This window comes from Tenrec ecaudatus, chromosome 8 (genome assembly GCF_050624435.1).
Source record: "Tenrec ecaudatus isolate mTenEca1 chromosome 8, mTenEca1.hap1, whole genome shotgun sequence".
In the NCBI taxonomy this organism is placed as follows: domain Eukaryota; kingdom Metazoa; phylum Chordata; class Mammalia; order Afrosoricida; family Tenrecidae; genus Tenrec; species Tenrec ecaudatus.
Window position 1 is genome coordinate 81,062,943 of NC_134537.1, and position 24,123 is coordinate 81,087,065.

Below are 24,123 nucleotides of genomic sequence, written 5' to 3' on the forward strand. Positions count from 1 at the left end.
AATATCTATTCATCTAGAGATAAACTTGTCAGCAGTCAAGGGTTCGGGAAAATGCCTCAGGTCACAACTCATAAGTAACAAACCTAAGATTTAAACCCAGATGTCAACAAACACCTGACACTCCTTCCCATGCAGTATGTGGAGCTGGAAGAGTTGGAATATATCAGCAGATGGTGATTCGCTTCACTGATAAGTTTTATAAGCTTCTTTTAAACACCTATTTTTAAAATCATTTCACGATATTCCTTTGACCTATGTTCCTTTCTGTACTTCACAAGTAATGGAAGTACCGCCTGCAGTGTTTATCAACTGTTGAATAATCTGGTTTGAATGGAATCCATGAACACATTCAACATAATTTTGAATGGATGGATTCAGTACATTCCATCTAAAAATGCAATTTTATTGACCTATAAGTAGAGCCGTGAAAATACTTAGACACTCTATTATGGAGCATTTGTAGAGAAAATGGTGACTTCAAAGGTTCATTCAGTTCTCAAAACATGGAGATGGAAAATATTCTAAAACTGTGACTACGTAACGTTTGAGTAAGGCCCATAGCCATAGAGGAAGTATTTAAAACTTAACTATTACTATTACTTTAATTTAAAGTAATGTGGGGTCAAGTCAAAAAGCACTGAATTTCGATGCAAGAGCATCCCTAAATGAAATGTCTGCATCTTCTCTCAGCATCCTGTGTGCTCCCTTCAAACCAGCAGCTAAAGTGACTCTGCTGAAACACAGGCCAGGTCCCCACTCCTCAGCCTCATCCCCGCTAATGGCTTCCCAGAGCATGCGGAACACACAACATCAAAGTCCTCACAATTACCTGTAAGATCAGTCCTCTTAGTCTCTGACCTCAGACTTTACTACTCTCTGCCCAATAACCCACATATTTTCCACGTTCATCCTATTTTCCATCTCACTCTACCATAGTAAGTTCTATGAGGGGACATTTGGGTGAGTGTTTGACGCCTGCTGCAGTAAACAAACACATGATAAATGAATTAATGAAGTAATGAAGAAATGAAGGAATCATCTGGGTACTAGATCTAGTCCTCTCATCAACTGGCCTTGACCCTGGGAGGGTCCCCTAATGTCTCTGAGCCGCTGTGTTCTCCTTTTAAAGCAGGAACAATAACCCCAGATTTTCCTACTTCTCGGGGCTAAGGCAAGGATGATGGAAGGACACAAAATGACATATATTTAAGTAGTTTGCAATATAAAAATGGCTACACGAATGTAAAGGTCCGTTGCTGACAGCAGAGCTGTCTGATAGTCTCGGCGGGGTTAGGTTAAAAAATGTCCTAGCTGTGACAAAGATAGAAGCTAAGCTTCTAGTAGCCAGTGAAAAGCTATTTGTCATTTGGCTGGAGCAACGGCCGGGGTGTTTGCCATGTGTCATGCCGACATGTTTATTGGCACTGGGGTTAAAGCACAGACTGCTTGCTTGGGAACTCAGTTCATATTTTTTGCATGTGGAAAAGCAGGGCCATATGCTGAAGCCACGTCCACTGGGCCGTCTCTGTATTGTGGTCACCCAGTTGCACATCTCTAGTGCAAAGCTGTGAAGGTAAGGCGTGGACCAAGGACATATGTGCTAACTACATGTCATGCAGTTAAGAGAAAGGGATGCCAGGAAGCTGTCCTCAAAAATACCTGACAGCTCACTTAGTCTACATGTGTAGCTTTGCCTTAAGAACCTCCCCTTCAAACCAGTGGAGGGGTCTGAGGGGTTGGCCCCAATCCCAGCTACATGGACACCGGCCCCTCCCCCCAGAAGAATTTATTTCAGGGGACGGCACTGAATCTGCAACTCTGGGAGAGGGACATATCTGATGGGAGCACACGGGAGCAGATGAAGGGGGAGGAGGAGAGAGTGGAGCACATCCTGGCCCACCAGGCCTTGAAGACGATGCCCCTACTCAGAGAAGCCAGTCCACAGAAAGGACCACATGGCCAACCCCACTATAGCCCTACAGGGGACAACACTGGAGACACTGTGTAGGAATTCTGCCTGATCTGATCCCGCCACACCGAGGCAAAACACTAAGGGGGTGCAACAGAACAGCAAGGGAATGGAGCGGTGAGGTCCCCAAGGAATGTTGAAGGTGGACTTTGGGGCCAGGGTTTGGTGCCCCAACAGACTGGACTAGAAAACACTCCTAAAGGCCAGCAAATAGTCCTTGAACTAACTATAAGCTTTTCTTTCTTGTTGTGTTTTGTTTTGGGGTTTTTTTGTCATTGGTTTGTTGTTATTGTTATTATTGTTTTGTTGTATATTGTTGCTTGGTTTTGCTCTGTCTTGTTTTTGTGCATGCTTGTATCTCCACGGGTCTGTCTAAATAAGATAGGCTGGATGAACAATCTGGAGGAGAAAACAACAGGACCGACAGTTCCGGGGGGACATGGGAGAGAGGGAGGTAGGAGGAAAGGTAGTGGTTTTAACAAACCCAGGGACAAGGGAACAAGTTATCCAAATCAGTGGTGAGGAGAGTGTAGGAGGCCTGGTAGGGTGTGATCAAGGGTAATATAACCAAGAAGAATTACTGAAACCCAAATGAAGACTGAGCATGATAGTGGGACAAGAGGAAAGTCAAAGGAAATAAAGGAAAGAGCTAGGAGGCAAAGGGCATTTATAGAGGTCTAAATAAAGCCATGTACATATGTACATATATTTATATATGAGGATGGGGAAATAGATGTATGTGCATATATTTGTAGGTTTAGTATTAAGGTAGCAGATGTACATTGGGCCTACACTCAAGTACTCCCTCAATGCAAAAATACTTTGTTCTATTAAATTGAAATTCTATGATGCTCACTTTCCCAACACAATAGCTGAAGACAAAGCGGTGAATAAGCAAATGTGGTGAAGAAAGATGATGGTGCCTGACTATGAAAAAAATAGCGTCTGAGGTCTTAAAGGCTTGAAGATCAATAAGCGGCCATCTAGCTAAGAAGCAACAAAGCCCACATGGAAGAAGAACGATCTGTACGATCACAAGGTGTCAAAGGGATCAGGTATCAGGCATCATCAGAACAAAAAAATCTATCATTGTGAATGAGGGGGGGAGTGCAGAGTGGAGACCCAAAGCCCATTTGTAGGCCACTGGACATCCCCTTACAGAAGGGTCTCAGGGAAAAGATGAGCCAGTCCGTGTGCGATATAGCAACGATGAAACATACAACTTTCCTCTAGTTCCCAAATGCTTCCCTCCACCCCACTATCATGATCCCAATTCTACTTTAAAAATTTGGCTAGACCAGAGGATGTACACTGGTACAGATGGGAGTTGGAAACACAGGGAGTCCAGAATGGATGATCCCTTCAGGACCAGTGGTGTGAGTGGCGATACTGGGAGGGCAAAGGAAGGGTGGGTTGGAATGGGAGAACCAATAACAAGGATCTATGTATGACCTCCTCCCTGAGGGACAGACAACAGAATAGTAGGTGAAGGGAGATGCCAGACAGTGCAAGATTTGACAAAATAATAATTTTTAAATTATCAAGGGTTCATGAGGGAAGGGGCAGTGGGGAAAGAGGGGAAAAAATGAGGAGCTGATCCCAGGGGCTTGGGTGGAGAGCCAATGTTTTGAGAATGTTGAGGGCAATGAATGTACAAATATGCTTTGCAGAATTGATGTATGTATGGATTGTGATAAGAGTTGTATGAGCCCCTATAAAATGATTTTTTTAAAAAGATCCTCCCCATCACCACCCTGCTCAGCATTTCTTATGAAGCAAATGTGAACTCTTAGACTCTTTCCGATGCAAATGACACTGCCACCTGGGCAAAGGTCACATGCCAAAGAAAAGGAACCCTGGTTGAAAAGAAGGTAACAGGGAATTCTGCCAGTTATCTACCAGCTGCTTGGAGAGTCCCCCTCAGGGTTTTTAAATGATGGTTTTGGAGAGGGAAATAAGTTGCCGGGCCTTTCTTCTGAGGCACCTCCAACCTTTGGGTTAGTGGCCAAGCACAATAACCATTTGCATTACCCAAGGACTTCCAAGTATGGGTGTGAGCTGCCACTGGGAATTTTGATGAGGCAAACAATGATATTAAGAAAATTAAGAAGCTGGTAAAAGTTCATCACATAAAAAGACAACCTAGATTCCGAGGGATGCAAAGGGATTTTTAGAGGAAACCAGGGAATGTAGCTTTCCTCCAAAACAAAGAAAGAAAACAATTCCTTCACACAGAAGAAACAACACCGACTCCTAAGTGAGCATGATTCTCCTGAGCAGGTGTGAGAACTCCTTCCCTGGGGTAAGTCTATATCTAAAGTCTCTTTGACTGTGTTCATGATAAGGTCTACCATGAGCTACCATGAACTCTTCCCATTGGTCATGAGTCTTGTAATCACAATGGAGACTTTACAAAACATAAAGTGTAGCCTATACCTGAACAGGTATTTATCTGACCAGCACGACTTTTGGTGCCGATGTTAGCAGGCTCTTTAGGAAGACTTGGCTTTGGTCAACTCTAAATCTTTGCCTAAGGCCTGGGGCACTGAAGACCTAACAGGAAGTGAAAGGCATTTTGTGTGATAACAAAGATTGTCTATGGACACCCGGGTTTTTGCTGACACTCTCTACACAAGAATTGGCACACACACAAAAATCCTCAGGGTCTTTCATTGTTTTTTTTATACTATTTTGGCCAAAGGTTTGCCGAGCCAAATGACTGCTTCTCAGCATGGATCAAACATGTTGCTTCAACTGCATCCCGTTTCCTAGGGCTTGAGTGATAGGATATTTACAGGTATTCCTGGAGAAACAGAGCTGACACGGCTTGATTTTGATTGCCTGAAAGAAAAGTGTACATTGTACCACGTCTGAAAATGTCGTGCATGGGAATTATTTTATTTTATTTACTTGATGCAAAAAAGGCATGATCCCAAAGGGGAAAAAGGTTTAAACTGCTTGCAGAAACACATGTAGTACCACGAGATGAGCAGGTCAGTCACTAGCTCCTGTCCTTGAATCCCAAAATAGCAGAGAGCGACCACTGTGAGGAGCTTTATCTTCAGGAGCGGTGAAAGCTGGAGGAAGGAGAGTACGGAAACTCACCCTGGTGAAACATGGCTCCTGCCCCGTACCCGCGTTCCCCACTGGAAGCCCAAACATGAAGTAGTGCTGCCTGTCAAAACACCCTGCTGTTAATCTCCACAGCAACACCCGGCCCGCAGAGACTGTGATTTAGTGACGGCTTCGCCATTGCCATCGGTTCAGAGTTTTGAACACACTCCACTTCGAGCGTCAAGCCCTCCCCCAGCCCTCTGGCACTCTGTGGGGTTTGTTTTATCGCTCTTGTCTTCGGAGACCCAAGACTGGGACCTGCACAGCTGTTTGTCACCTGGTAAGGGGATTTGAAGGAGCAACTTTTTGCCACCTGACTAAGTGTCTCCTTTGTTTTTTGTGTGTTCCAAGCCTGTGGAGGCAGTCTGTTGACCGCTGCGATGTTTTCTCGCATTTGTCCAAATGGTTACAAACTTCAAGACTTTGGTGACATACCAAGTGAGAAATGGTCCTTCCATCAAATTGAAGAGGGTTCCATCACCTATTACCTGACTTAAATCGAGCAACTCAAATGAATTCGTAGGTGCATCCAAGAAAGTAAAAATCCATCGCTACGAGGTTTCCAGTTCATGCGTGCACCAGTTTGCTCCAAATAAGATGAGTTTAACACATCTCTGTCATCAGTGGATGTCTGCAGACAAGTCCTCTCAGCAGTACACCCGTCATAATTCCTTGGGGCATCCTCAAAAAGCAGAGCCAGTCCAGCTAGTGTCGCCTGCTGGGCGGTCACAGTCAGAAAGGTCAGCTCAGAAGGTTACGGGGACTATTTCCTGGATTCCATGCTTCCAAGCTCATTATGAAGAAGTTGAAGAAAATAGAAAATTGCCCTGGAGAGGAAATGGCCAGGAGAGTTGCTCCACGGAATTATTTTCCATCACTAATACACTTGCTCCTTCTTTGATCACAGCTAGCGCTGTCCTCTGAGAATTTCACTGAGGAGCCCGGCCCCATCCATGCTGCAGCTCTTACTAGGCCCCGTCAGACTCCTCCTTTGTGTGCCTAAAACTCAAGGAATGCTGAGAAGAAATAAGATTTGAGCTCCTCAAGGATGCTAAAGGGGTCTTTTGACACGGTGTAAACCAAACAGGGCAGAATTCCTTAGGGAAGGATCGAGATGTGGAAACACTGCCTCAGAAGTGTCCAGGCCTTCCTGGAGGAGAAGTCGAGAACCAATCACTTCATCTTGCTGAAGGTTTCTATGATTCCATACATTTTTACTTCCTTGCATATGTATTCCCCACGGGAAAGAAATGTTTTTAAGCATTTATGGATAAAATGGTATTTGAAGGTTGTTGCCAAGTGGCCTGGGGTAGGAGAGGGAACGGAACAGGTGGGGATGTTGATGAAACACATGTAGCCGTAACTCATCACTGATGAATCAGAAGGAGGCTCTTCTCTCCATTTTAGACACGTTTGAAATTCTGTGTAAAACGAATTTAAAAATAAATATCTTTTAAAGGTCAACTGAGACAGGTAAGACCGATTGAAATGCCCTAAAAGATATCGAGTCCAACTACTGTGTCAGATATAATGAAACTAACTTCTGGATTAAGCACAGTAGGACTGCTGGCACTAAAATGTGTTCCGGTGGGTGGCCTGAGTGGAAAGAGATCAGTAGTACTAACAGCCCCACAAAACTCACGCTGCTCAATCAGAAGGAGTTGTCAACAACACAACTTCCCGCATTACATTAGACGGTACCATCCTTGTTCACACTCTGGAGGGAAATTTCCTTCTGGTTCTAGAACCAAGAATCAGTATGATTCACCAAGCATCGTGATCTTCAGTATCATTGAAGAGAAGCAAAAAAGGTCCATATCACGAACTAGTTTCTATTCACGTTGCTGCTAGAAAACATAAAGCCGTACCTGTAGCCATCTTCTAAATAACTCTATCATCTTCTAAATAACTCCACAGGATTATAGCATGCACGTTTTGTGCATTTCATTTACCTCATTTTTCTTTAAGATTTGCCTGCTTAGTGCAGACCATTTTGCTTTGTCTTGTAAATATTCTCAATTCCCTTTAATCCATTTTAGGACACCTCCCAAGAAAAAGAGTTAGGGAGAATGAGCAAAAGAGAGAGAATATTCCATTTTATATTATCCGCAGCCAAGGGCCTAGTATTTTTCTTAGCTAGCCTAGTTGAGTTAATCTGAAGAATGAGTCGCTCTTTTAGTTTTGTTGCTCTTAACACCCATATTTCTCTTTTCTAAGAAAAAGTTGATTAACAGAGAAGTAGTAAAAATGTAATTGATTGTATCTCCTGTGGATTTTATTGAAGGCATTTTCTCTACAGAATTTTAAGAAACTGTTGCCAGACTTATAAAAGACATTACATTTTTTAAAGTGTACCCCCCACAGAGGGGCAAACCAGGAAGGGTGTACAACAGACAGCAAGGGAAGCAAAGTCATGAAGTGCCCGAGAAATCCCAAAAATAGACTTCTGACTCGGGGGACAGTACTTGGCACCTCATCAGACCTGGCTGGAAGACATTCATAAAAGTCAGCTGGTAGACCTGGGATTATTTACAGACTTGTTTTTGCTTTGTTTTCCCCTTAGTACTATTATTACTTTAAAATTTTTAAATTTATTTTTATAGGTCTATCTATATAAGATAGGCAGGATAAACAATCCCAAAAAGAAAACAATGGGACCAATATTTCAGCGGGGCAGGGGGGCACATGGGAGAGGAGGAGACAGGGGAAAGGGAGCAGGAGGACAACAAACTCAGAGATAAGGGAACAACAAGGGATCAGAAATTGACAGCAAGGAGAGTGTAAAATGTCTGATGGGGGCTTGATCAATTGTAATGTAACCAAGAGGAATTTCTGAGAGTCGAATGAAGGGTGAACATGAGAGTGGGGCACAAGGAAAGTAAAAGGAAATAGAGGAAAGAACTAGGAGGCAAAATCTATATAGAGAGAGGTATAAATACAAGGCTGTACAAATGCAAATATATTAATATATAAGGATAGGGGTATTGGCCTATGTACATATATTCATATGCTAAGGTATTAAGGTAGCAAACTAACTTTGGGCCTCTACTTAAGTCTTCGCTCAACACAAGAATACTTTGTTCTACTAACCTGTACTCCATGATACCTTCTCAACATGATCGCTGAAGACAAAGCGGGTGCATAGCACATGTGGTGAGGAAAGCTAATGGTGCCCAGCTATTAAAAGATATAGCATCTGGGGTCTTAAAGGCTTGAAGTTAAACAAACAGCCATCTGGCTGAGAAGCAACAAAGCCCACATGGAAGAAGCACACAAGCCTGTGTGATCATGAGGTGTTGATGGGATCAGGTATCAGAAGATCAAAAACAAAAGATTACATCAATGTGAAGAAGAGGGGTCAGAGTAGAGACCCAAAGCCCATCTGGAGACAATTGGACATCCCCTCGGAGAAGGGTCACAAAGAAGGGATGAATCAACCAGGGTGCAGTTTAGCACCGACAAAACACACATTTCTCTGGTTCATTCATGCTTCCTCCTCCCACTATCATGACCCCAGTTCTACTCACATGGCTAGACCAGAGCATGTACATTGACACAGATAAGAGCTTTTGACACATGGAAGCCAGGACAGACAAACCCCTCAGAACAGCAATGGGAGTAGCAGTACCATGAGGGTAGGGGAGAGGGTGGGGGTTGGGGGACAGGGGGAGAGAGGGGGAACTGACAGCAATGATGAATGTAAAACCCCTCAACCCCCCCAGGGGGTGGGACAAACAACAGATATGTGATGAAGGGACATAGCAGATGGTATGAGATATGAAAAAAATAATTCTGATATATAATTTATCAAGGGTGGAAGAGTGGGGGAGGATGGAAAAAAAAAGAGGCGCTGATAACAGCCTCAAGTAGAAAGATAATATTTTGAAAATGATGATGGCAACATATGTACAAGTTTGCTTGATATAATTGATTTATGGATTATTATAATACTGTAAGAACCCCCAATAAAATGATGTTTTTTAAAAAAGGGTAGTCGCTGTATAGTGATGACAATAGTATGGATTTTCACGGATCAACTCTACTTCCTGAGAGCCCCATACGGATTCACAAAGAGCCAATCAGTCTAGCTTAGACCGGTGGTGAGTGAGTCTAATGGTATATTTAATAACAAGGCCTTTCCAGCATCAGTCAGCCAATATTATATTAACTAATGCTACTTGTTATCCTTCAAAATCCTGAAGTAAAGGGCTCATCAGATAGTATGAAGGAGAGACTAGGTACACCAAATGGGACTTAATTACGGTCCTGGTCGCTCTCCTAGGACCTTAATCACCAGGGATCACCCTCACTAGCTGGCCCTGCAAGGAGCGCAAGGGGTGTCAGACTGTATACACAACGCTGCACATGCATCGTCTCAGGACACCCTGACAACAACCCTGTGAGGTAAATATTTTGACTTTCATATGAGGAAAAAGGCCTAAGTGGGTAAGAAACTTGTCTGGATTCACATATCAAAGTCTATCTGATTTTCTTCAAAGACCTCTTTAATTTGGAATTATTTGTGCATGTGTTAGTCTGGGTACTTTAGAGAAACAGAAACTCATATGTTTAAGAGTTTTATAGAAAGGTAAGTGTGCATCAGGAAAACATTCCAACCCAGTGCTGCCCAAGCCCACAAGTCCAATATTAACCCATCTGTCCAACACCAATCCATAAAGTCCTCCTCCATCTCACAAAACAGATGCAATGATGCCAACTGAAAGAGGAAAGCCAAGTCGGTGAATGTGTAAGCATCTCAGTGCTGGCAGGGGTCTCCACACAGGTGCTCCAGCACCCAGGGCTGCATTGGGGTAGGTCCATGTAGCTTCTCCTAAGGGATATCTTACAGGAAGTGAGCCTTGCCAGCTGAAGCAGGGAACTGGCTAAGGCAGCTGCACCCTGGTCCGACCATCAGAATGCAAGAGACCCGAGAACTTGAAAGGCGAGGCTCACCGAGCCATTTATCTCTCTGCCTTTCAATTAACCCCACATGTGTTTATTGGCCAGGTTGGCACAATAAACTAACTACATCAATGGACTTCTCCACAACTGTTTTGAGGGGACAACTAGTTTCCTGGTTCTTTCTTGCATTCCACATATTTGAGGTTGATGACCTCTAAACCAGTGACATATTACGTCACTGACAGTATTTCATTTAATTCTTTCTATAATGGGTTCTTTCACATGCATATGGACAATGAATAAGGAAGACCAAAGAAGAACTAAGGCATCTGAATTCAGGTGTTGACAAAGAATTTTGAAAGTACCACGGACTGCAAGAAAAACAAACAAGCAAGCCTGTCATTGAAGAGGAACAGCCAAAAAGTTCCTTGGAAGCAAGGATGGCAAGGCTTTGTCTCACATGCTCTGGACATGCCATCAAAAGGGACCAAGCAGTTGCTAGAGAGGGACATATGCTTGGTAAATCAGAGGATCATGAAATAAAAGTATCCCCTCAATAAGACGGATCGACACAGTGGCTGCAACAATGGGCTCAGACACAGCAATGATAGTCAAGATGGCGCAAGACCTCGCCGTGTTCCAGTTTGTAGACAGGATTGCTGAGTCAGAATCAACCCAACGACACTTAACATCAACAAGTAATTCAGTTCCATTCTTCAAGCACTGAAAATATCAACATTCTAGCTGGAGTCAGTTCTCGCGCACGGCAATCCATGCGTCTTAGAGCAGAACTATGCTCCACTGAGTTTTCCCAAGCTGTTTTTTTGCAAGGTGACCTTCAGGTATTTTCCCCAAGATGCTTCTAGGTGGACTGCAACTACCAGACCCTCATTAGTCGCTGAGCGATTTACCATCTGCCCTTACTGCAGTCCCTCCTCACCCTCTCCATCCACAGGTATCTTCCGATTCCATACCTATTCTAGTCATGTCTGGGGTCAGCACCATGACCCCAGGCAGAACCAAAAAGGGATTTTTAACACAGGTTTTAAAAGAGCCCTTTCCCCTCCCCTATATTATCCGACTCTACTGCATTATCCTGTTCACCATGTCCATCCCCAAAACTGAACTTTGAGGACCATAAACACATGAAAATAATACATAAAATAAACGATGACTTAAAATATGTCTTCAAATGCCAATGATTGTCCCTGAAAGGTTCTTCAAATTACCACGGGAGAAAGGCCTATTTTTTTCATTTCCTTAAGCACCTCACCATTTAAGAAGCGCACACCAGTTAGCAGCCTGCTGTTCTAACAGTCTTGTGAATTTAGATTGTTTGGTTAATTATAAACACATTTTCTTTCTGTCATTCTTTCTAGCCTTTTTCCTGGACTGAGTGACTGTCACTCCACAGCTCACTGAATGATCTTCAATAGTTTTCAGTCAGGGATCAGGAAGAAATATGCCACACCGGGATTTGATTATTTACCAACATAATGTTGGATTCGGGCCAATGAGCCACCAATATATTTTCTTTTGAAGTCTGACATATTGCCTGCTGTTTTCAATGCTGTTTTCTTGGCTAGCAGACAAATAACTGGCTGTTTCAAAAATCACCTGCAATTCCAGACAGGGGAGAATCTCTTGTGATTGGTTCATCTCACAGCCTCTGATCTCATGTCCCTCTGGGATGCCGAAGGTGCATCCCCCAGTGGGTGAGTCTGGGGGCCTCTGACACCCGCTGCCAGACCTCTGCTTTATGATCAGTCCATCCACACAGCTGCTGGAGAAAAGGTCTAGTGAATTCCTGGCACCTTGGCTGCAAACAGAGATGGGTAACGAGATCATCAGCACTTTTTCATACTGTCTTGGGTTGGCTTTGGATCCCTCTGGTTTTAAAGAGGAGTGGGAGAAATGATACAGAGAACATATTTGAGAGTCACCTGAGATCTCACAGCCATTACTGTCAGGCTATTTCCAGGCCCAAACCCCACGACAGCTCAAAGGATACACTAAGGTGCTGCTGTTGCTTGGTATCCATGTCTGAGCAGTAGAGTTTCGCACTAGAGAATATTCTTCTCTGCAGACAGTTCTTATGTGGGTTTCCAAAGGATACAATACAATCATTCAGAGGTAGAGGTATATATAACCTCCTCCCTGGGGGGTGGACAGAAAAGTGGGTGAAGGGAGAGGTCGGGCAGTGTAAGACATGATAAAATAATAATTTATAAATTATCAAGGGTTCATGAGGGAGAGGGGAGCGGGGAGGGAGGAGGAAACACAGAAAAATGAGGATCTGATTCCAGGAGTCCAAGCGGAAAGCGAGTGTTTTGAGAATGATGAAGGCAACGAATGCGTAAGTGTGCTTTACACAATTGACGTATGTATGGATTGTGATAAGAGTTGTATGAGCCCCCAATAAAATGATTTTTAAAAAAGATTTAATGCTCTGAAACAAAGTAAATTCTCATTAACTGAGAGGACCTAATGGTAAAGACCATTTACTTCTACTTTCCACCTAGCTGGTAGTAACTGCTCTATTGTTTGACTGCTACTACGGATGACGAGTTCCCTGCTCTGCACCATTGAATAACGTCAGCACAATAGCCACAGCCCCAAAGTATAGTCAGGTCAAGTACCTGTCTCTTATAGATGGATTCCCCATCTCTGATAGAAACTATCGGAGCCAGCTTTTATAAGTACAAATTAACTTTTAATTTGAAGAAACCCACAAGGAATATAATAATACTTTGGGGGCAAGCTATATACCACATACGGCATCCCGGCGGCATAATGGCTACGAGTTAGGCTACTGACAGCAAGCTGAGCAGCCCAGCCATTCCACAGGGGAAAAGCGGAGCTTCCTGCTCCTGCAGAGAGCTACAGGCTCAGAAACCCACAGTTCCACCCTGTTCTCCAGGGCCAGAAGGATCAGGGTCTCCTCAAGGGCAGTGAGTTTGGGTTTGGTTTGGTTTGGTTTAATATGCTACATTACACATAAGTCCACTGTACTATATTTTTCCATTCCCTTGCTTCATTTTATATATCTAAGTCCATTGCTTTTCAATTCCCAGTTTTCTCAATGCATACGTATTAGTCTTGATATAATAATGTATAATATACACTCTCAAGAGAGGATGACATCGAATCCCAGGAACCGGGGACCCTCCATTCCTACACTCCATGTGCTTCGTCCCTTTTTTTCATGCTAACTCTTTCCGACTGTAGATTCCTGGTAAAACAACAAATGGCTGCTCCAGGCTTGAGAGCCACGGTGGAGAGGGGGCCCACTGCCATGGAATGTCACTCTCATTCCGAGGTTGAGAGCGGCAAAGCGCCCTGCGAACACAGGCGCAGCGTGGTGGCAAATGTAATGCGGCTGTCCTCATACCTGAGAAAGCCCTCCCTCCACTTGACCAGATTTCTTTCATCTTTGTGTGCCTCAGTTTCTCTGTCTATAAACGAGCACAGTAATACCTACTTCGCACAGGTATTGTAAGGATTAAAGGGATGCTGTCCATAGGGCATTCAGGAACAAAGATATTAAGTAATTGCAAAATGTTCACTTCCGCTTTCTCAGCCTGTGAGAAAGGGGTTCGCACTGACTTGAAAGCGAGCCTCACGCTCAGCCAGGAGAAGCCCCCTGGGAGACAGTGCCCATTACCTTCATTATCCTTGCCCTGCAGGACAGGGGACAGAAAGCAACCAAGCAGCTCGTGAGCCATGGGCCTAGAAAACAAAATACAACCAGAAAGAGCCAGCCGATGGACCACAAAAGAAAAATCTGGGGGTGGGGGCGAGTGTCTTTTCATTTAAAAATAACCTGTGAAGATTGGATGCCAGAAATAGTGTTTAAGAAATCATCCAGATATCACCCCCCGCCCCCCTGATCCGCAGGCATGCATTTTAAACCATGGAATGTGCCCGTGTCCCCACTCTATCCTTCCTTGCCTTATACATTTGAAAATCCTAAAGACAGTTGTCACTTTCAGAGCGGATTGAATTTAAGAAGTCTTATTTAGATATCATTTTGTAAGGTATTCAAAGGGTTACGCAACGATCAAAACGGGAGGTAACTATTTTGGCATAAAATATTCAGGTCTCCAAAGTTGAAGAATACGTTTGGACAAATGCAAAATGCCCTTGTTGCTTGGTTTCACTTTCAGTTCAGTAGAGGTAAGGCTTTCTCTTACCACTGGGAAAACACCATTCTCCTATCATTCCAGTTGACCATGAACTTTTGGAAGCCCAACCCTCCTATATATTAATGCAGGCTACTGAACACAAGTAGGGAAAACTGTGACTAATAGATATTTGTCTTACTTCCCCAGCAAACCTTCAGATCAAGAGTTCTTCCATGCAGTCTGGGTATACACAGAAGTCCACACAGCCATGTCCTAAAGTGGCGTGGCCGGAAACCGTGCACTTTGTGCATGGATCCCAGGGGCCCAGGTGGCCCAGTGGTGAGGCATTCAGTGCTCACCTAAAGGTAGGCAGCTCGAACCCACCAGCCTCCACAGAAGAAAGATGTGGCAGTGTGCTGCCGTAAATATTACAATCTTGGAAACCCGATAGGCAATTCTAACTGTCCTTTATGGGCTAATATGAGTTGGAATTGACCCAGTGAAAAGGCACGTTTGTATCTGCAGGGCTCATTCAGGCCATGCTGGAAAGAGTCAGGTGTGAACATGAAAAAATAGAGAGAGAGATTCAGGGTCAGTGAAAAATGCCCAAACTCACCGCCATGCAGTCATCCCGATGACTCCTAGTGCCCCTGCAAGACAGAGGAGAACTGCCCATGGGGGTTTCTGAAACTGGAAACCCGTAGGGAAGTAGGAAGCCCCGTCTTTCTCCCGCAGAGTGAAATGTCGAGGGGTGTGGAACTGCTGACCTGAGGGGAGGTTAGCAGCCCACTTTCCGGGTGACGCTGGATAAGCCATAGGGACGTTCTGAGAAAGGAATCATAATCCCACCAGCCTGACAGAGGCCTGGAGGATTCGATGCCCGCTGGGGCGCAGTGGTTAAGCACTCAGCTGCTAACAGAAAGACCAGTGATCAACCGCCCAGCCCCTCTGCAGGAGAGCGATGGAGCCGTCTGCTTCTATAAAGATCACGGGCTTGGAGCCCTGTGGGCCTCTATGAACCAGAATCAATTCAATGGCGGGTTTGGCTCTTGTAGTTTGGTAAAGAAGCTGAGCATCATGCTTAATTTGTTGTTGTTGTTGTTTTCAAATATTCCTCCAAGTAACCATCTGCTACTTCATTCCACTTGTGGTAGTTACACAATCAGGTGTCAATTTGAAGATTATGAGTGAAGGGGTGGAATCTAACCTGTCAATTTGGTTATAGCCAATGAGGATTCTGTATGTACATCGCCTTCCCCTGAGATTTCTGGGAATTCCTCCTTGGAGATAGGAGACGCATTCTCTCTCTACTGACTCCTTGAGAGATATACCTGAGCAGATGCCACATGGACCTATCCTGAAGCAGCCCTGGAAGCTGGAGAAGCCACGTGGAAACACCTGCCAGCGCTGAGATGCTTACAACACCACTGGATCCAAAGATTTTCTACCCACTGGTCTGTGATCATCCAGCAATTGGCATCATTGCATGTGTGAGTCTGAGGAGGACTTTATATATTGGTATCAGACATATGGTCTAATATTGAACTTATGGGTTTGGACTGGACTGGGTTGAGATGCTTTCCTAATGTACAATTAACCTTTATATAAAACTCTCTCAACTTCAACTTGGTGTTCCAAGATGTGAATGGAACATACCGGAATGAAGGAGGGAACCAATAGAGAGGTCTGAGGGGCCAGCCCCAATGTCAACTACGTAGATAGCTGCCCCTTCCCCCAGAAGAATTTACTTCAGAGGACAGCACTGAAGCTACAGCACAGGGAGGGGATCACGTCTGATCAGGGCACATGGGAGCAAATGAAGGGGGAGGAAAAGAGGGTGGAGCACATCCTGGCCCACCAAGCCTTGAGGACGACATTCCCACTCAGAGCAGCCAATGCATAGAGAGGACCATATGGCTGGCCCCACTATGAGATATGACATCCTTCACTGACTCATAGCCCTACAGGGGGCAATAATAGAAACACAGTGTCAGAATTGCACCCAATCTGACCCACCACACCGAGGCAAAACACTAAGGGCGTGCAACAGAACAGCAAGGAGAGCAGGCAAGGAAGTCCCGAGGGAATACCAAAAATAGACTTTGGGTCCAGGGTGTGGCACCCTATCAGACTCAACTGTAAAACACTCCTAAAGGTCAACAAACAGACCTTGAACTAGTTACAGGCTTTTCTTTTTTTTTGCAATTGTTTTATTTTTGTTGTTGTCATTTTGTTTTCTTCTGACACTTTGTTTTGCTCTGTCTTGTTTTCTTGTGCATGTTATTATCTCTGCAGGTCTATCTAGATAAGAGAGGCAGGATAAACAATCTGGAGGAGAAAACAACTGGATGGACAGTTGTAGAGCGACATGGGAGAGGGAGAGGTGTGGGAAAGGAAGTGGTGTTAACAAACCCAGGGAACAACAGTGATCCAAATCAGTGGTGAGGAGGGTGTAAGAGGCCTGGTAGGGCTTGATCAAGGGCAGTATAACAGAGAGGAATTACTGAAACCCAAATGAAGGCTAAGCATGATGGTGGAACAAAAGGAAAGTCAAATAAAATAGAACGAAAAACTAGGAGTCAAAGGGCATTTATAGAGGCTTAAATAAAGGCATGTACATATGTAAGTATATTTATATATGATGATGGGGAAATAGATCTATGTTCACATAATTATAGGTTTATTATTAAGGTAGCAGATGGACATTGGACCTCCACTTAATTACTCCCTCAATACAAGAACACTCTGTTCTGGTAAATTGGCATTCCATGATGCTCACCTTCCCGACACGATTGCTGAAGACAAATGGGTGCATAGCAAATGTGGTGAAGAAAGCTGATGGTGCCCGGCTATCAAAAAATACAGCACTGGGGTCTTAAAGGCTTGTAGGTAAACAAGCAGCCATCTAGCTGAGAAGCAACAAAGCTCACATGGAAGAAGCACACCAGTCTGTGTGATCATGAGGTGTCGAAGTGATCAGGTATCAGGCATCAAAGAACAAAAAATCATATAATTATGAATGAGGGGAGTGCAGATTGGGGACTCAAAGCACATCTGTAGGCAATTGGACATCCCCTTACAGAAGGGTTGCGGGAGGAGATGAGCCAGTTAGGGTGTCGTGGAGCAACGATGAAACATACAACTTTCCTTTAGTTCTTAAATACTTCCTCCCCCCTCCCCACCCACCAACTATCATGATCCCAATTCTACTTTACAAATCTGGCTAGACCAGAGGATGTACACTAGTACAGATGGGAATTGGAACACAGGGGATCCAGGACAGATGATCCCTTCAGGATCAGTGGTGAGAGTGGCGATACTGGGAGGATGGAGGGAAGGTGGGGTAGAAAGGGGGAACCAATTACAAGAATCTACATATAACCTCCTCCCTGGGGGACAAACAATAGGAAAGTGGGTGAAGGGAGACTTCGGACAGTGTAAGATATGACAAAATAGTATTTTATAAATTATCAAGGGTTCATGAGGGAGGGGGTAGTTGGAGGGAGGGGGGAAATGAAGAGCTGATACCAAGGGCTCAAGTAGAAAGAAAATGTTTTGAGACTGATGATGACAAGAAATGTACAAACGTGCTTGTCAAAATGAACGGATGTATGGATTGTGATAAGAGTTGTACAAGCTGCCAATAAAATGATTCTTTTTTAAAACTGTAAGACATAAAAAAATGGATGAGAACACAAATGGTTCTTATTCGTAGAACTGTAAGTGAACTGTGTCCGGTAGTGTAATTGACTATTGCCATGTATGAGCAGGTCAGTTGTGCATCGATTTGTAAGTTTATCTCTACATCTGCTATTGACTATATATGCATGCTTTTAAAATCTCCTTCAAAGTAGTTGCAATAATTTAATGGTTTCCTCAAAAAGTAAATCATTTGATGTGTGTTCATCTTTAAAAAAAAGATATTTTGGGGTGAAATAGGATGTCTGAATTTCACCTGGATATTAGAAGAAATAAAAAAATATACTGATAATTAAAATAATTAAATAAAACTCTCTCTTATACACATATGAATTCCTGTGGATTTGTTTCTCCAGTCTACCCGGACTAACACAGCACTGCAGTTCAGGTGGACAAGTTATATAAAGTGAGCACAGTTTTGAAAACATTAATATAACATGCTTGTAGGTACTTAACTAAAATAGATGCTTGGATGTCAAACGGTGATACTATTTTACAGCCTGTTTGTAACTACGATTAATGGAACTCTACTAGGACAATGGTGAAGCTCTCAGCTACTAGCCAAAAGGTTGGCATTTCAAATCCACCAGCCACTCTGCAGGAGAAAACTGGGGCAGTCTGCTTCTGTAAAGATTTACAGCTTTGGGAAGAAGCCCCATATGTGCTACAGTTCCACATTGTGATATATGACCACTGTGAGTTGATATTGACTCAAAAGCACACAATGACTTGTACTGTTTCACCTCTGCAAACCACATCAGCTGGCCATTCACAATGGGCTTTCTGGAGAGTCTCCGTCAAGCCTGTATGTGTAAGAGGTGCAAAGGACTCCACCAGGAACGTCTGAGAGCTTATCCCATCTAGCTTTCTCATTCGGGAGGTAGAAAGACTGAAGTTCAGAGAGAGGAAATTTCTTGTCTCAAATAGAACAATCAGACCTTGAATTTGGACTTTTGGTAAAGTTAACTAAAAATAAACCAGACCTGTGACCCACCCCCCAAATTCATCACAGAGGTTATTCACTGATATTTCTAGTTGGTGACTGATTGGATGACCCAACAAGTAAGTACTTACACTTACTGACTAATCTTTAGTGAATGAGTTCACATTGTTTTCCCACCACATCAAACATTCTGCTTCTATGGGTCTCTCTCCCAAATCCACAGTGCCTTGCACATGGGGCCTCGCCCCAGCCACTGTCTACTTCAATGAAGAGTTACAGGCTCAGAAACCAACAGAAGTGGCTCTCTTTGGGCCTATAGGGCCGCTATGAGTTAAAATTGAATTGATGGCCATGAGTTCTGTTGGTTCTGTTTTGGTTTTAGTGAATAATTTTGTATGAGTTTTCACCCCATCAACGACTTCATCTCTGGAATTAAGGACACATATCCTGAATGCTTCTAAGCAACTTTGCATCAAAATTCTTATAGGCGACTACCAGCCACCCCAGCATAGGATGGATGCTGGAGGAGGACATGTACCTGCCAGCCCAGGTTGAGCAGTGGTCATACATTGGGCTCTGATGCCCAAGGTCAACAATTAGAAGCCACCAGCCACTCTGCAGGAAAGGGACGGGGCTTTCCACTCCCGTCAACAGTCACAGTCTCAGAAACTCACAGAGCCCGTTTTACCCTGGCCTACAGGGTTGCTGTGAGTCAGCAACAACTCCATGGCAGTGAGGTTTTTTGGGTTTTTTTTTGTTTTGTTTTTGCTTTTTGAGTTGTGTCCTATAGGTAAAGGGGAAGCGAGAATAAGAAACAAAAAAGAAAGAAAATTCTGAGGACAGAGACAGCAGTCCCTAAGAGGGGCAGACCCCAGGGCACTTTGGGATGAAAGGGGAAATGGGAAGGAAAGGGAGGAGAGGGGAATGAAAGGGAAAGCAAAATGGAAGGGGAGATGGGAAGGGAAAGAGGAAAGGAGGAGAGAAAGTCAGGCAAAGAAAACACCAGATGCACGGATGTTTTGAAGGAAGTTTAGGTGGCACGCATGCAGGTGAGAAGACATGAATTAAAAACAATCTCAGCAAACGGTTTGGCATGTAAAGGAGCGGTTCTGCTTGAACACAGGACTGTCTACTGTGGGCTGAATATTTGGGTTTCTGTCCATTTTGAATATTTTGCATTGTCGCTTTCTCTTAAGGAATTCACTCAGGTCATGGTGGAGGTGAAAAAGTCATTTGATCCAATTGATTTTTTTTTCAGAATGACAACTCAAAACCTGGTTCTCAACCTTAAACAAGGTCACATAGCAAGATAGGAGGTGGATGAGAGGATGGGGAACCCCTCCTGGCAAAGAAAAACTCAGACTATAAATTAGGTTAATTCACAGTGTAGTACTGAGAAACAGTAAGTTTACAGTATGATATTCAGGTTTTCAAGGTGAAAAAAAAAAGGAAGAATGCTCAAGTCCATAGAATAAGCCTTTCGGATCCCAGAAACTACTATGAACTCAATCGTTTTCTTGGCTGCAAAGACTTGTAAATATCTAGAAGAGCCCAGATTTTCAAGCCCCGAGGACACTTGCTAAAAACGAAGAATTTTGGCACCAGTCTCTGCATACAATTTGGGGTTTCTTTTTCAGAGTTGATATCTTACCAAATAGAGCCATCTGTGTTCCCTCTGGGAAAGGTTCGACTGTTCTGTTGCCATTGACATGATGTTTGGCTAGAAAGGAAAAAGAAAGAAATGTAAGTTTCAGTGTAAAGTTCTACACACATGCTAACACATGTCATTAAATGTGACAAGGAGTCTATTTCCCATTTTTAGCAATAAATGACACCCATGCTTGGCCTCTGCAAAAGTTTCGACTGTTTTGTTCTCAGTTTCACAGTTAGAGAGAACCTTAGCCAGAGACCATGGTAGTTCCGGTACTTTGTTTTACAAATGCTTATGCCTTGGCCGAGCTTGGACAGAGGACAGCATCCGTGGTGGCAGTGCTTGTCCTGCAGGAAGAAGGCCCCTGACTGCTGGCCAGGGGTTCCCGCTGTCCTTTTGAGACAGCCAAGCTGTCCTCTGAATAACAAGGGGGTACTCTGGTTCTGGGGTGATCTGGGGGTGGTTTCACCCTTAAATTGCCTGAAAACCAGAACACTAACCCAATCATGATCTAAAGTGAGAAGTAAAGTTAAAACCAAACTCCAAGCTCATGCCATCAAGTCACTGCTGAGTCACAGAGACCCCCTGTGGGTTTCCTAGACTGTGACTGTTGACAAGAGGAGGGCGCCCAGTCTGGTGGTTTGAACTACTAACCCTGCAGACCAAAGCCCAATGCGTAACCACCATGCCACCAGGGCTCCTAGAAATAAAGACAGTGGGACCAATTTTTCAAGAAACAGAATAATAGTAGAGCACATGATTCGGCTGCAATTCAAGCACTGGTTTCAGGACCAAAGATGGATATTAGCTGCTTCTTGTTACTCTTTACTCCCTGCCCCAGTCTCTTCAAATGATCATCCTTCCCCCGTCAGTGCCTGCATACCAAGTTCTTGAAGTTTAAAGCGCCCAGACTGCACTTCTCCAGCACTAGCTCATTCTTGCAGTCCCCAAGCAATGACCGTATGGACAATATGTGAGCATGTCTCATGTATGAGGAATTTAATAATATTCTCAGTCATTTTAATGTGGCCATTTCTATAGGCGATACATAAGAAATATATAGTTTAAATACTGTGAGACTACATTACAGAGCACCTATGCACTTTACTTAGATGGTTAGATTAGGTGGATTTTACTTAGTGCGGGTTATTAGGTGTATTTAGCTCCACCAAAGGAGCCAACACTGAAGCTAGGATCAGTGATCTGGAGGACAGGTATGGCCTAGAAGGAAAAGACCCAAAGGTAAAAGATCTCAAGGAGGGTACAGTTACCTGAAGGAGGTAATTCAAAAGCAAACAATAAAAGAACACTTATAATTAACGGTGTACCGAGTCCGGGACTGTCGTCTACTGGGACTCTGAGAGATAGCAGAGGGAGAGCAAGTGGAGAAGTCAGGGTCCACTTCATGGAGGAGCCGAGCCTGAGGTAGGGTCTCAAAGAAGAAGTAGAGTTTGGAAGGAGAGAGAATGAAGAAGCTCCTGGTATTAGAGCCAGGTGTAGTTACAGCCACCACATCTTCCTGGGCCAGGGAAGAATCGGGTCTGTGCATGGTAGAGGGGCTATGTTGAGACTCGCTGGCAATTAAAAATAGATGGGTAGGTGAGGTTCATGTCATTGCAGGTTGTAAAGACCCTATTCAAATTTATGGGAGCCCTAGAGAGTTTCCAGCATTGGAGCTTAAATTCTGAGCACCCCAGTTTGCAAAATGCGGTCATTACAGCCCAAAATTCATTTGCAGGGTCCCCAAATAGATTAATCCTGCACTGAATTCATTCTGATCTTTAACCAGTTATGTAGATAATTTTGCCCTCAAGTAGAGTACCCTGAAAATAGATGGCCTCCACCCAGCTCAAGCTGTGGCGTGAGGGTGGGGGTGGTGTCTCTTTCTTAGGGGATTGCCTGGGTTGTCCTTGACAGAGGTCCCTGCACTGGGGACAATACAGAGCCCTGCATTCTTATGAGTCATGTCCTATCAGTCTGGCCCTGACTGCCTTGTTGGATGGCTCTGTACCAATCTTGGAAGCTCTTCTATATAGCAATGTCTGTGCCCCAGTCTGGGTTCTGTTCCCGCTTCTGTGGTCCCACCTGTAAGTGTGATTTATTGATCTGCCACCAATCAATAACTTGTGATGGTTCCTTTTGTTCCCTGCCCTATTTTCCAGCTTCCCAAATCTGAATCATGAAACACCATTCTGACCGTGTGTTAATGGCCTCCCTCATCTGCACAGTGTGTCTGTGTGTTTGCGTTGGTTGTCTTTGTCCATTTTAAGACTTAATAAATGTGTTCCTTAAATTATATTTGAAGTTGGGGTCACTTTTTCACTCTAAAACATTCCCAAACCACTAAAAGTCTTGCAGAATCTGAAGGCTTTTAAGGCTCCATCTAGTTCAGATAACCCTTCGAGGATTCCATCAAATGAGAAGTTCAAGAGCTTCTACCGGTTCAAAGACTTGCGACATCATCCTAAAAATCGAAATCCTGGGAGAAGAGAAGGAGCCATCGCAAAGTTCGGAGTGAAACCTAGCAGGTTCCACAGCCTGAAAGTAGCATCTAGCCATTAAGCGGCACCATTCGCAGACGTATGGAGTATGGTCCAGATGGAGTAGTATCGGACCATTAGAGACGTATGGAGTATGGTCCAGGTGGCCAAGTGACATCTTCAAATGTATACTTCTATAGTTAGAACCAAGAGTTGCTAAATCCAAGGCAATGAGGTAGCAGTTCGAGTGATCGGAATTCCTGGAGGTGACTTAGAGAAAAGATTTATCTCTATACATAGCAAAAAGGACAAACCCATTTAAATTTTTGCACCCACTAATCCCATTTGTAAGATGTTACTCAAAGGAAAGTGTGAGCGAGGAAAGGGGGTAAACGTAACAATGTTTACTCTTGAAGCATTTGTTGCCTGTGAAAATAAAATCTTAAAATCAAACATTCCAAAGTAGGGAAATGGCTGAGAATGTGATGTTATGAAACTTACTTGAAAGACGGCGTGAGCAAGCTTCTATCCCACGGAGGGAAAATCGCTTAGAAAACTCTAAGTCATGATTTTACCCACAGACCGGAATCTTATGCAACATTTGTAGAGATAGCCTTTAAATATCGATACATAGAAACATGGAAAGGTATTGGAGACAATGACGAGTGAAAGATAGCCTCCTGCTTTTTGCATGTTGATCATCATTACAACTAATTAAAACATGAATTATCATGGAAAACACTAGCGAAGAAACAAGCCAAAATAAAACTAACTAGGGGGTCCGAGAGAGGTAGAAACACATGGCCGCTAATCAAAAGGTTAGCCTGTAGCGGCCTGAGCTTACCTGCCAGAATGGTTTGCTACTCAACCCAGGAAATCCCACGAAATCATGCAAATCAACAGGGGCGAATCTGCGGGATCACGTTAAGAGCACCGTGACACTGTCCAGGCCATCAAGGGCATACACAACCAGAAAGCACCCCCATATTTTAGACGTCACTTTGCAGAAGCAGCGTGTGCCCGTCCAACGTTACAGTGGAGGAGTCAGTTGGTTGGTGTGCCCAGGCAAACAGCAGCATTGGACCCAAGGTTTGTGGCCCAAAAAGAGGGCTGATTTTTTGCTACACAAGCTTAAAAATAGAGAGTCGTGCTGAACTGAAGGGCTTAGATGTGGATTCTCTGGTCATTGAGCACATCCAGGTGAACCCAGCCCCCAGGATGCGTCACCAGACATAAAGAGC

General features: G+C 43.9%; 1 protein-coding gene across 1 annotated transcript in view; it reads right to left on the bottom strand.

Moving 5' to 3' along the window:
• Positions 1–24,123, bottom strand: part of MSRA (methionine sulfoxide reductase A) — a 563,445-nt gene that overhangs the window by 341,238 nt on the left and 198,084 nt on the right. Inside the window, exon 2 of the mRNA XM_075556441.1 lies at positions 20,403–20,471. Within this exon, the coding sequence (XP_075412556.1) occupies positions 20,403–20,471 (69 nt within the window). The remainder of the gene's footprint in view (positions 1–20,402; positions 20,472–24,123) is intronic.